General features: G+C 35.9%; 1 protein-coding gene across 2 annotated transcripts; it reads left to right on the top strand.

Moving 5' to 3' along the window:
* The first annotated feature begins 8,404 nt into the window (after nt 1-8,404).
* Nucleotides 8,405-13,540, top strand: LOC133299832 (uncharacterized). Of its 2 annotated transcripts, none has more exons than XM_061499328.1 (8): nt 8,405-8,779; nt 8,874-8,895; nt 9,681-9,737; nt 9,825-9,906; nt 11,256-11,351; nt 11,504-11,628; nt 11,711-11,733; nt 11,815-11,960. In XM_061499328.1, exons 1-8 carry the CDS (start codon nt 8,680-8,682, stop codon nt 11,829-11,831), a joined length of 522 nt encoding a protein of 173 aa, XP_061355312.1. In that variant the 5' UTR covers nt 8,405-8,679; the 3' UTR covers nt 11,832-11,960. The 2 variants fall into 2 exon arrangements, with proteins under 2 accessions (XP_061355312.1, XP_061355311.1); XM_061499327.1 differs by having other exon boundaries at nt 8,406-8,779; nt 11,711-11,729; nt 11,815-13,540.
* The last annotated feature ends 728 nt before the right edge of the window (nt 13,541-14,268 follow it).

The following is a 14,268-nucleotide window of genomic DNA, read 5'->3' as shown; positions in this document are numbered from 1 at the left end:
CTTATAAAAAAAAGATATTGTTTCTCATATTGCATGATATAATTTGTTTCATACAACACATAAAAAATGAATGTAAAAAAAAAGACAAAATATAAAAAGTTCATTTTTCAGTAGTTCAGTCCAAACCTTCCTTAATAAGTGATTTCTCTCTTTTCAAAGCATACAAGTTGTGTATCAATATTGCGTTTTAGGTTTGTGCAGCTAAGCTACGAGTTGTGGTTTAATTTGTAAATTAATAATTTTTATATATTTAATTAAGATTTTAATTAAAATAAAGTAATTAAACGACTTCTTTTTCTTTCTCTCGTGTTGTCTTGCATACCTTTGGTGGATCTTGCTAGTGAGATATCAATGGTGATTCATTATTTCAAAGAAGAATTTTATTGAACAAAAGAGAGACAATAAATTAATTATTTCAAATAACAAAAAAAGGTTATTAATGTAACACCCTTTATAGGTTAGCAGCATAGAGAATATACATTAATTCTTAAATAATACTTTAAATAAAAGTATAAGAATTATATAAGACTCTTAAAAAAAAAAGTGGTTACAGGCCAACACCTTAAAGATAATTTTATATTAGATGCGAAGTTAATGTCACTATTACATATAGATTAAATTATATTATATCAATAGAGGCAAGCATCTAAACTGTATAAAACCAATTTAATATTATAATAAATGCGTTGATTAAGTCTCATTTTGTATGTTTTATACACAAAAGTTTCTACTAGTTTCTATTCTGTCAGGGTAGAAAATAGCAGTCACTTCCTCTTCTCCAAACACGATGTAAAACTTCATACTATCCTCGAAAAAAAGTTGACTGTTGATCCCCAACCATCAATCATCAAACACACACTAGACAAGTTTATTTTCTGGAAAGGTCAACATAAATATAAATAAATGTGAGATGAATATCAGTTATATTGAGATTTTCAAATTATAACCAGCTCAGCCATCTCTAAGCATGTTTATGATAAAAATCTTTATTTCAATAATAACTTGTTGGACTTCCTCCTTCAATGCTAAGCCCAAGCCCATTTGAGGGGTTTCCTAAAAATCCTAACCCTAATTTTCACCTCCTCTATATATACTCATTAGTTGTGGGTGGAGGCTAGGTCATATATGAGAGAATTTTATTTGACATATATTTGAGAGAAAATTGTTTGAGCAAAACTTTATGCTTTGCATTTGAGAGATCTCTAGAGAGAGTTTGAGTGAAACATCTCTAGGGTAGTTTGATTATCACCATTGTTGGAGAGGTTGAGTTAACCACCACATTGATGTATTTGATTATTTGTAACCATTATTTTCATAGTGAATTTTTGATCTTGACTAGGTCCCGTGGGTTTTTACTTCTTCATTGAAGAAGGTTTTCCCACGTTAAATCTGGTTGTGTTCTTCTTCTTCTCTCTCTCTCCTGTTTTGTGATTTTTCGTTTTGATATTTCCGTTGCGCTGCCTGTCCTGGTGAAATTCAGGCCGAGGTATAGCCGAGATCCGAGATCGGGATCTTGTTGATTGACTTCTGCACAAAGGCTGCTTAGCCGAGCTTGAGGGAACCGAGTTTTCCCAACAGTGGTATCAGAGTCCGAGTTCGACGGGTTCTGAGGGAGACGAGATGGAGACCAGTGGCATAACCAATGATGGAGACATGTTCAAGTTGACCGTAGATAATTTCACCTATTGGAGACCGATGTGGAAGATCATCTCTACTGCAAAGATCTACATAAGCCCATTACCCTTGATGAGAGACCGACAGGCAAGACCGATAAGGAGTGGGATCCTGAGTCAGAAGGCAGTAGCCACGATCAAGAAATATATTGATAAAAGCCTCTTTGAGCACGTGTCCGAATTCACGAACGCGTATGAGTTGTGGACGAAGCTGGAGTCCATGATTCAGAAGAAGATTCCCAGGAATAAAGCATACCTGGTTCGCCGACTTGTGAAGCTTGAATACAAGGACGACATGCGCATGATTGAACACCTCAACACCTATAAAGGTATTCTGAATCAGCTGTCAAAAGCTGAGATGAAAATTGATAATGAGATGCAGGCTTTGCTGTTGTTGAGCTCGCTGCCAGAAAGCTAGGATACTCTGGTGGTGACTTTAAGTAATTCAGCTCCAGAAGGAAAGTTGAAGATGGATGTCGTGACAGACAGCCTCCTGAGCGAAGAATTCAGGAGAAGAGAACGAGGTGTTTCAAGCACGTCTGAGGCCAACGTTGCTGAGAACAAAGGGAAATCTGATTCCCGGGGTAGAAGCAAAAGCCGGGGTCGAGATCGTGACAGAAGAGGAAAGTCCAGAGGTCGGTCAAAGCTAAAATATGAGTTGAAGTGCTTTTACTGTGGAAAGACAGGCCATAAGAAGCCAGACTGCTGGACCCTGCAGAATGATGAGAAGAACGGTTCTGTGAAGCCGGATCAGATTATTCCCAAGAAGAGGGAAGAAAAGAGCACCACTGCGGTGGCTGCCAACCCGGATGCCGAGATATTCCTCCTTGGTGAGGATAATTATTTGAATGTTGCATATGATGAATGCACCTGGATTATTGACTCCGGTGCCTCTTTCCACGTTACTCCACACAAAGGTTTTTTCTCCTTTTACCGAGGTGGTGATTTTGGAGTCGTGAAGATGGGAAATCAAGTGACCAGCAAGATTGTTGGTGTTGGTGATGTAACTCTGACCACGGATGTCGGATGCCGACTTGTGTTGAAGGATGTGAGGCATGTACCTGACATGCGTTTGAACCTAATCTCGGTTGGAAAGCTTGATGATGCCGGGTTAGTAAACTACTTCGGTAGTGTTAGATGGAAGCTAGCCAAGGGAAACTTGGTCGTAGCCCGAGGTAAGAAGGAAGGCTCCTTGTACATGATACAAGGAAAGATCAATGGCGGAGAAGCCAACTCTGTCCGAAATGAACCTAGCTTGGAGCTATGGCACAAGCGTCTCGGCCACATGAGCGAGAAAGGGCTCCAGATCCTGAACAAGAAAAGATTACTGACTGGGTTGAAAGGCCAAGCGTTGGATAGTTGCACGCATTGCCTAGCTGGAAAGCAGCACCAGGTTTCTTTTGTGAGACCAGATCAACCCAGACGACGCAGGTATATTCTTGACCTCGTCCATACTGATGTCTTCTCCCTATCAGAAAGATCCCTTGGAGGAGCTCAGTACTTTGTTTCATTTATTGATGACCATTCCCGCAAAGTGTGGGTATATTTGTTGAAATCTAAAGACCAGGTACTCCAATCCTTTAAAGAATTCCATGCAATGGTTGAAAGGGAGACTAACAAGAAATTAAAGGTGGTCCGATTTGATAATGGTGGTAAGTATTGCGGCCCATTTGATGCATATTGCAGAGCGGCCGGGATCTGACTTGAGAAGACGCCCCCCAAGACACCTCAGCTGAATGGACTGGCTGAGAGGATGAATAGAACTATTGAAGAGAAGGTCCGAAGTATGTTGTCCAATGCCGGATTGCCGAAATCATTCTGGGGAGAAGCCGTCAAAACAGCTGTTGACTTGATCAACCTCTCACCATCATGGCCACTTGAAGGAGAAATTCCAGAAGAAGTCTGGACAAGTCGGAAAGCGGCCTATAATCAATTGAAAGTGTTTGGATGCCGAGCTTTCGTGCATTTCCCTGAAGATGAAAGGGTTAAACTTGATGCAAAGACCAAAGAATGCATTTATCTTGGTTCGCCGATATGTGAGTTCGGGTTCCAACTTTAGGATCCAATCAATAAGAAGATAGTGAGAAGCCGAGATGTGATCTTTCATGAATATGAGAACATTCATGACATCTCGAAGCCCAAAGTTCGAGTTACTATCAGACGTGAAGAACCCAATCCTCCTGTCCGAGCTGAAGCAGGGGGAGAAAATCAAGAGAATGAAGAAATTGATGACCAGCAACAAGCTGAAGATGACCAAGACACTGAGGTCCGAGTTGATGATGAGATCCGGGATGAGAATGATGAACCGGGTCCTCAAGCTGAAGAACAACCGAGATATCCAACTTGAGAAAGAAGACCCTCTACGAGATACCCATCTGATGAATACACCGTTGTTGCTGAAGACGGTGAGCCTCAGAGTTATGATAAGGCTGTGACAAGCTTAGAGAAAGAAGAATGGGAAAAGGCAATGCAAGACGAGATGAAGTCTCTGCACGAGAATCAGACTTATGAGTTGACTGAGTTGCCAAAGGGAAGACGAGCTCTGAAGATTAAATGGGTCTACAAGATTAAGAATGAAGAGAACGAGCAAAAGCCGAGATACAAAGCCTGGATTGTAGTGAAAGGCTGCAATCAGAAGAAAGGAGTAGACTTTGAGGAGATTTTTTCTCCTGTGGTGAAAATGACCTCGGCCCGAAACGTGTTAGCCATGGCGGCTTCGATGGACCTCGAGGTAGAACAAATGGACGTGAAGACGACATTTCTTCACGGTGATTTAGAAGAAGAAATATATATGGAGCAACTTGAAGGATTCCAAGCTCCAGACCAAGAAGACTTGGTATGTTGATTGAAAAAGAGCCTCTATGTCTTGAAGCAAGCACCTCGGCAGTGGTACAAGAAATTTGAATCATTCATGACTGATCATAAGTTTGAGAAGACAGAAGTTGACCACTGCGTATTTGTGAAGAGGTATGAGGCCGAAGATTTTTTGATCTTGTTGTTATATGTTGACGACATGCTTATTGTAGGGAAAGACAAATCAAGGATAGTCGCCCTGAAAAAGGCGTTGAGCTCGTCCTTCGCAATGAAGGACCTCGGCCCTGCAAAGCAGATACTCGGAATCAAGATTATCCGAGATAGACAGAAGAAGCTACTGTGGCCGAGTCAAGAAAAATATATTGAGAAGATTCTGAAGAGATTCAGCATGGACAAAGCCAAAACAGTAAGCACCCCCCTTGCTGGACACATAAAGCTGAACCAGAAGCAATGTCCGAGATCTGATGAAGACAAAGATGAGATGATGAAGGTCCCATACCAATCCGTCGTCGGAAGCTTGATGTATGCAATGGTTTGCATTAGACCCGACTTGGCGTATGCTGTTGGAATGGTAAGCCGGTATTTGTCAAACCCCGGCAAAGAGCACTGGGAAGCAGTGAAGTGGATCTTCAAGTACCTCCGAGGTACGACCGACTTATGTCTCCGATTTGGAGAAGGTAAAGCCGAGTTGCAAGGCTACTCTGATTCTGATTTAGGGGGAGACACCGACTCGAGGAAATCGACGACGAGATACATGATGAGATTTGCCGGAGGAGCTGTCTCTTGGCAATCAAGACTTCAGAAATGTGTTACAATCGACAACTGAGGCTGAGTACATTTCCGCTACTGAGGCAATCAAAGAGATGTTGTGGATGAAGAAGTTCCTCATGGAACTCGGCCATGATCAAGACAAGTACGAGCTGGGTTGTGACAATCAAAGCGCAATCCATCTTGCAAAGAATTCAACCTATCACTCCCGCACTAAGCATATTGATGTGAGGTATCACTGGATCCGGGATGTGGTGGAAGGTGGAGAGCTCAAACTCGTCAAGGTGCACACTGACCAAAATTGGTTCGACATGATGACGAAGCCGGTTCCAGCAAGAAAATTTGAAGACTGCTGTGAAGGAGCCGGGTTGATGCTGAAGCCGACGCATTGAAGTCGGAGGGGGAGATTTGTTGGACTTCCTCCTTCAATGCTAAGCCCAAGCTCATTTGAGGGGTTTCCTAAAAATACTAACCCTAATTTTCACCTCCTCTATATATACTTATTAGTTGTGGGTGGATGCTAGGTCATATATGAGAGAATTTTATTTGACAGATATTTGAGAGAAATTTGTTTGAGCAAAGCTTTATGCTTTGCATTTGAGAGATCTCTAGAGAGTGTTTGAGTGAAACATCTCTAGGGTAGTTTGATTATCACCATTGTTTGAGAGGTTGAGTTAACCACCACATTAGTGTATTTGATTATTTGTAACCATTATTTTCATAGTGGATTTTTGATCTGGACTAGGTCCCGTGGGTTTTTACTTCTTCATTGAAGAAGGTTTTCCCACGTTAAATCTGGTTGTGTTTTTCTTCTTCTTTCTCTCCTATTTTGTGATTTTTCGTTTTGATATTTCCGCTGCGCTGCCTGTCCTGGTGAAATTCAGGCCGAGGTATAGCCGAGATCCGAGATTAGGATCTTGTTGATTGACTTCCGCACAAAGGCTGCTTAGCCGAGCTTGAGGGAACCGAGTTTTCCCAACATAACTATAATAATAAATATAAGAAAAAACATGTAATACTTAACTAAAATTACTAAGTGCTCAATCTTTGAGTGTCTCTTGATGTGAAATGTTATTGAGTGGCCGAGCTCTTAGCCAAAATAAGACGTTCCTTACAATACTACCATTATCATATGATCTCGAACTTCTTTGCGTCAGTTCACATCAAAATTTTCAGTTAAAATTACATATTCTATAACTATTCATTTGATATAAAAGGAATATAAATACAATCAATTAGTTCCATAATCTTGATCTAATACCATATTCATAACCAATATAAGCAGATCCATAAAACCAAAGTGTCTATAAGAAAATTGTTTGCCATAGTAATAATGTCTCCACAACTTTAGAAAAATAAAGTTCCCCAATACCAAAAGAAATAGAAGTTCGAAAATAGAAATAGACGAAAAAAAGTGAAACTAAGATAATGAAATTTACTTCCAATGTTACATTTCTTTTTCTTTCTCCTTCTCTTTTTTTTTTAATGTGCCTTTCTTTCTTTCCCCTTAAGGGATTTGTTTTAAATATTTTATTAAAATAATATTAATTTTCACTTGGAGCGATGCTTCCACATTTACACTTGTTTTTTTTAATTATATTATTTTATTATTATTTATTTTTTATTTTTTATTTTTTTTATTTTTTAAGATGTTACAATTAGTGTTCCAATTTGTAAACTTTGTCATCTACAAAATAGCCATACTCTATGTTGAATTAGTTTTGGTTATTATTAGGATAGTTTTTGTCAATTCTCACTGGATTTACTGATGTGGTGTTTAGCAAATTGACTGTAACAATAATTATTTGAAAATTTAATCTCTTCTTATGACCGATTAATATATATATATATATATATATATATATATATATATATATATATATGAGGAAGGTTATACTTACAACATTTTTTTTACAACCTCTTACAATCATATCTTAATACCATTGATTTTCGCCAATCAACGGTTATGATTTTCGCAAATTAAACTCATTAATTATTTATTAATTCACAATAAATGATAATCGTTGATTGACGGAAATCAACGGTGTTAAGATATGATTGTAAGAGATTGTAAAAGAAAAAATTGTAAGTATGGTACATTACATAGGGTATATTTAAATAAGTTAAAAAAATAGTCTTATAAATACATTTTTAACTTCTAAAAAAGCATTAACATCTTTTTATGTTTTTTAAAAAAAATAAAATACTATAATTTTAACTAGAAATATTTTTTTAAAATAAAAATGATTATCCTTTTAAAGGATAGTTATTTTAGTCAAAACTATTAATTTTTATTTAATATTAAAATTAAAAAAACTTTTTATTTCCTTCCACCATGATTTATGTTTCTCTTATTATAAATTAAAATAATTTTGATTAAACTGACATAATTCGATATCCTTTAAAATAATAAACACTAATATTTACCAAAAAGAAAAGAAAAAAGAATAAACACTAATTATTTTTTTAAATATAAGAAACAAAATAAAATGTTTTCTCTCTCTAAATTATCAGATGTCTTAAAAGCAATTAGAACTTAAAAGTTAGAAGTATTAAGAAAGTGTTGACACCTCTTTTTTTAAGCTAAAAATTATTTTTAAGTTAAAGTTTAAAAAAAAAATTAAAAATGAAGGTACAGGCTGTTTGATTATTATATACATTTTTTAACTTAAAAACTATTTATTTCTAAAAAAGTATATATTTCAAAAAAAAAACTGACACAATTTAAAAAAATATTTCTTAGAAGCTTTGACTTTTTTTATTATAAAAGAATGAAAATATTATATTTATTATCTATTTTTTTTACTATTTTTTATTATCAAATTTTTATCGTTGATTTTTATCAATTTAACAATTATAATTAGTGGAAATTAATAATTAATTAATAAATATAACTTCATAAATTATAACTGTTAGATTGATGAAAATTAACGATTAAAATTTAGTAATAAAAGATAATAAGAAAAAGAGATAATAAGTATAACTTCTTCTTAAAAAAAATTAAAAAATGTGATTAACCTAACTTCTATTTAAAAGAAGAGAAAGAAAAAACAAATCTCTCAAAACGTCCACAAAAATGGCCTTTCAGCGACGTTGTTTACTAAAACCTTTCTTTGTTGAGAAGTGTTAACTGCCCTTTCGGGCATTCTTGTTACTATGAACTTTCTTAGTTCATACGGGTCCAGCTGTTAGCCACGTGATAAGTCAATAGAGGCCAATTGAAGTTTGCGTTGTTCAAAGTTGAACTCCTAAACCCCAAAATCGAGAGACGCTGATTCTCTCTCTTCTTTTCTACCTTCCTTTATTGAAACAACAACGAAGATTTCGTCCTGTATATATATCTCTCTCTATAGATCGTATCCGCATTTCTAAAACTATCGGATCCAGGGTTGCTGTTATTCTGCTGAAGAAGAAAAGGTTAGTCATGGCGTCGCAGCAGCACCTCGAGAAGATGCAGCTACGCCAGAATTACCGGAATCTCTGGCACACCGATCTCTTGAGAACCATTCAGGTCGACGCTCCTTGTAAGGACACTCACACTCTCCTCTGCTCTCCGAATTTCGATTTTCCATTTCTATCTTATACTGACATCGTCCGGTGAAACTGAATTGTGTGCAGATTGTTGCTTCGCGGTGTGGTGGTATGTGATCTAGAACTCTCTGTTCCAGTTCTTTTGGATCCGATACTAATTTTTTGGACTCTATATTTTTTTTAACGCTTGCAAGAGAAATGGAATGTTTGGTTTTCATTTTCTGCTGTTTATCGTTTACATGCTTTAGATCTTGGATTTACATTGACTTGCATTGACTATTGAAGTATCTTGACATGTTGCTTAATGACATTTCCGCACTCTGTTCAAAATTGATCAGTGTTATTATCTGTTTAATATGTCGTTTTTAAGATCGGAGGAAGAGCAGGTAACGAACATGAATATTATAGGACAAAGATCATTTTACTTTGCTCAATGAAATTAAGTGGGATTCTTTTCTGAGTTTTTTCAGTTGGATTGGATCATAATATGTCTTCTGTGGATACCTTGACAATATAGGCTTTCCCTTGTATGCTGTAATTAAGGCTAAAAAAAGGCATGTTCCTTCAGATAAGATCCATATTCTGGCATGATTAGAGATCATGCCGTGTAAGTGTTCTGTACGAACATGCTTTGAGCTGGTTTTCGTTTCCAAGTATATGGTGGTACTTGTTTTAAAAGTTTACGTGTGATCAGCGTGAACAAACTTTCACAGCAATTGCTCTCACATTTAAGTGTTTGTTGATTCAATGACCTGATTCATGAATTGGTATTTTATATCTCCAATGCACTTTCAGTTAGATCACAATTTTAATGGACCTGCATTGAAGGCATAAATGTAATTCTACAATGTATTTTCAACAGAAGTAATCTAACGTTCTATTGTCTCATTATAGTGCGCCATGTGTATCATACCTGCTTCGCAAACGAGCTCTTTATGATGATATGTCAAGGTAATTGATTCTATTTATGTTTTCCAAACTTCCAAAATGACTTACATGGTCTGTTTGTGTGATATGTCTTTGTCCGGTTTGTTCCAGATACACATGTTGTGCTGGTTACATGCCCTGCAGTGGTAGGTGCGGAGAAAGTAAATGTCCTGAATTTTGCCTTTGCACCGAGGTATAGAAATTTTTACTTGTTTTCTTACATATTATAAATACCTGATATGGGTGAATGTTATTGTGGGTGTTTTCTGTGGTAGATTATCGTTATCCCTCCTTATGAGTCAGGTTTGTGCTGTGATGCCTTAGCGGTGGCATGATTTTAGCCCAATTCTATAATTCGATATAATGGGAAATAATAGTTGGCTACATAAAATATGGCTGGGTTAGGACTTAATGGAGGAAGGAAATGCACATGCAGGATTTTATGGTCAGCCTAGTAAATTTTTTCTAACAGTTTAGATTTGGCCTGTTACTGCTGTTATTATTGTTGTATTTGGAATAATGAATACTAAATATGATAAAAGCTGTTGATTCTTAATGGTGAAGGGTAAGGGGTGGGCTAAATGTTTAACCATAGAAGCATAATCTATTGATCTCTAATGGGAAGGTGGTGGCAGTGGGCACTAGGCAGATTTGAGATGCAGCCCTAGTAGCAAATGACGTAGCTGAAGATTCAAGGCTAAACAAGTTTATAGGTCGTCTAATTGGGAATTTTCAATTAAGCTGTTATAAACTTCTGACGGTAGGATAGATTCAAGGACCCATTATTTATTTATTGATTTGTTTTTAAATTATAGGGATCCAAAAGTTTCTTAATTGGATCCCTACAGATGGTGCTCCAAGGGTAAGGTAAGGAACCATTTAGGAATTTTTGGAACTCTAGGGACTCAATTACAAAGTTTTATAATATATGGATCTAACTGAAAATCTCCAAATAGTATAGGAACGTACAGATTAATTTATCCAAGATTTTAAACTGGATTTTAAGAAAGCTTGTGATCAATTCAATTGAGGATTTCTGAACAAGGTTGTAGATAGAAATGCAATTAGTTCAAGATGGAGAGAATATGGACTCAAGGGTGTCTTTTCACCAGTTTTTATGTCGTTGTTAATGATGAACTGAAGTCTTTGTTTCATGGTCAAAAAAGGACTTAGGATGGGAAATACCCTTTCCCCTGGTGGTGGATTTGCTGAGTAAGTTATTGATTTCATTCATTAAGTCATTAGTCCTGAGTCATTTATATTCGAACTTTCTTTCAATTTTAGGTTGTTGAGTTATCACATAGTTGAAAAGATGAAAATGTACTGAAAATATAATTAAATTCAAAAAGGTTGCTTTATTTAATTATTGGGTGTTAGAAAAGAGCATTTGAACTGTCATTTGAGTTGTTATTTACCATTAAATAAAGAGCATGCAGGATTCCTTTGATGCTGGTTTTCTTGGTCTCAAGAATTTTCTATGGTTATTTCATATAGCATTTTTTTTTCACATGTTAAATTTGTTATTTTGCATTATTGTTTCAGGTTTTCTGCTGCTTTGGTAATTCAGTGGCCTCAACTCGCTTTCTGTTGCAAGATGAATTTAACATTCAAACAACACAATGTGATAATTGCATTATTGTACTCTCTCTCTCCCTCCCCCTCTCCCTCTCTCACACACACTCAGAGACACTCATGCACGCGTGCACACAAGACACATTCACAGACATATACACATGCAAGTATTTTTTTTAATGATATTCTGTTAATTTATTTATAATTCTCTTGTTTAGGGTTTCATGTTTTGCCTCCAACAACTTGCATGCATATGCTCTATTATTGCCTTAATTGTGGGAAGTGATGAAATTCAAGAGGCTTCTCAGTTGCTATCTTGTTTGGCTGACTTTGTGTACTGCTCGTAAGGCTTCCTTTTCTCTCTCAAGGCCCTTCATTTATAGTGGAAGGCGTTGTACTAAGTCTATGTTTCTTTTTATTTGTAGGGTGTGTGCATGCATGCAGGTAAGTTTGTCAATTATTACTCAAAAATGGTTAATCATTGTATCGTTTACATGATAATTATTATTCAAATGAATTTTATTTGCAGACTCAGCACAAGGTTGAAATGGACAAGCGTGATGGAAAGTTTGGACCCCAACCAACAATGGCAGTGCCCCCTGTTCAGCAGATGTCGCGCATGGATCAGCCAGTTCCTCCTCAGGTTGGGTATGCACCACAACCAGCATATGGACAGCCCTATGGTTATCCACCCGCCCCACCGGCTTCTTATGGCTATCCTGCTCCTGGTTATCCCCCTGCTGCTGCTTACCCACCCGCTGCTGGTTACCCAACTGCTGCTTATCCTCCACCAGGATATCACCCTTCTGGCCCCAATTGATTGGTTCATTAATCAGTGTTTTCTTCAAGTTCGCACAATCGCCCCAATGACAGGCAGTCATACGTGTGTGATGAAATGCTACAGCTAGATTGATTGATTATTTTGCATTTGCCCCACAAGTTTTGTTTTCTGATACGAGATTATAATTCCAATCGTGTTGTCCATTCTGATACTTCGTCTTCTATTTGTATATTGGTCTTGTTGGTGTAGATATATAGTTTTCCCTTTTTTCGTTTGTTATGTGCAATGTGGGGTAATGTACTGTTCTAAATATTTCAAAACCCGTGATTCAATCATGTGTTATTGGCCACTTGAGCTGTTTGCCCACCAGTGCATGAAAGCCCGTGTCGACAGACTGGAATTATACGTGTCTCACAAAGATGTGTTTGATGGCACGGGGAAAAGGGGCAAGCCTTTTTAATGTTAGTTTGTTTTTGGAGTGACTAAGGAAGAAATAGTATGTTTATTTAATTTCAGACACCTTTTTCACTTTAGACAAGCTTATTTTGGTGATTAGTGGGGTTTTAGTTTAAATCCCTGTCCTAATCGTTTGGAACGGGTTTGCCCGTCCAAAGGTGATGTTTAGTGCAGAGATGTAGTGAAAATTATAAATTGTGGCTACCCTAATTAGAGAAATCTTTTTTGTGGACTATTAACATTGCTGTACAGAAATAATGATCATTTAGTTTGGTAAGTAATTCTACAGAAGCAAATGATAATTTTGTATAGATTGTCATTTTTACATGATAAAAATAAATCAATGATTATTTTATTTATTTTTGGACAAAATATTTGTCGTTATGTTTTTAATTTTTTGATTGTTGTAGTTCTTATTTATTTGTTTATGGGATTAATGTTTCTAGATGGGAATAATTTTATCTTTTGCATTCACATAAAAATGAAGATAAAGTTATCTCCATCTTGAAGAGAAATATTAATCCTTTTTTTATTTATGCATTTTGAATCTTACTTTTTTATCTATTTGTTTGTTTCTACTTTATATTCCCTTTAGTTTCAATCATTATTGATCAGAACAGGTTTTTACAACTGGGCCGATCATGTGATCTTTCTCTACACAAATGGCCTGGAATTTCTTTAGGTCAGAGCATCTTGCAGTTTGGAGCAGCTTTAACCCATGTGACTTCAATGGAACAAGAGGGGGGGTGTACCTGCAAGACACTCTGAAGCTCAAATCAGATTTGGTTCAAGCAGGTTTAATTATGTAGAAGAAGATGTGTACCTTTGTGTTAATATGTATGTATTTACAGTGGAGAGATGAGCAGCTTTGCAAGTGGTGAGACATACTTGGAGATGAAGTATTCAGAAGGATAAAGCTTTCAATGTTGAGAAGCTTGTTGTCTTGTGGTCTTTAAGATTGAGGAACTTGTTGTTATAGGCTTTTAATATTGTGCAGCTTGATGACTGTTATGAGCTTGGGGATAAAGATGAGATAGCAGTGACTAAAGGATTTGCTTAATGGTGAAGACTTTTAATTTGGGCCTTATATCTGTATAATATTTATCCAGATCAATTATATTAAATTATGACATGTTATGTTAGATTTCTTTTTTTCTATGATTCTCGGATCAATAACCGATTGACTCGTATTATTTAGTAAAATAATTTGTATAAAATTATAATATAGATAATATTACATGTAAGTGATAATTTGAAGGATTAAAAAAATGTGTTTACCGAAAAAAAATAAAATGTTAAATAAAAGATTAATGAGAGCAGCTGCTTGAGGAAGAGCTTAACGATGAATATAGGTAAAGTATCCGAAAGAAAAAGGATCGAGATTTTTTAAAAAAGTATGCATGATATCAACTATTAAAATTATTTTATTTCATAATTAAAAATAATATTAAGTATAATTAAAAAAAAAATTAAGCGGTTTGTTTTTTGGAATTTAGAGGATCGAAATTCAAAGAAAAATGTCTAAGCAAGTAGAACTTAATATATATATATATATATATATATATATATATATATATATATATATATATATATGGCTTAACGTTTCTCAAGCTGCTTGAGATAATTTTATCTCCGGCTACTAAATCATAATCGTACAAAGATTATATCAATGGTAATGAAGGAAGAGAGAGAAAAGGAAAATCATAATCATTCAAAGGTGAATCAATTAATATAAGAAAATAAATA

The sequence above is a fragment of the Gastrolobium bilobum genome, unplaced genomic scaffold, assembly GCF_033153095.1.
Source record: "Gastrolobium bilobum isolate Gb01-03AN ecotype WA unplaced genomic scaffold, APGP_CSIRO_Gbil_v1 utg16950, whole genome shotgun sequence".
In the NCBI taxonomy this organism is placed as follows: Eukaryota; Viridiplantae; Streptophyta; class Magnoliopsida; order Fabales; family Fabaceae; genus Gastrolobium; species Gastrolobium bilobum.
This window is presented reverse-complemented; position numbering and strand designations above follow the sequence as displayed.

Bases quoted from the DNA above. Each gene is read 5' to 3' on its own strand.
- LOC133299832 (XM_061499327.1), top strand. From the start codon at position 8,680: ATGGCGTCGCAGCAGCACCTCGAGAAGATGCAGCTACGCCAGAATTAC. The intron at 8,896-9,680 runs GTATGTGATCTA...GTCTCATTATAG, and splicing joins TGTTGCTTCGCGGTGTGGTG to TGCGCCATGTGTATCATACC. The intron at 9,738-9,824 runs GTAATTGATTCT...GGTTTGTTCCAG, and splicing joins CTTTATGATGATATGTCAAG to ATACACATGTTGTGCTGGTT.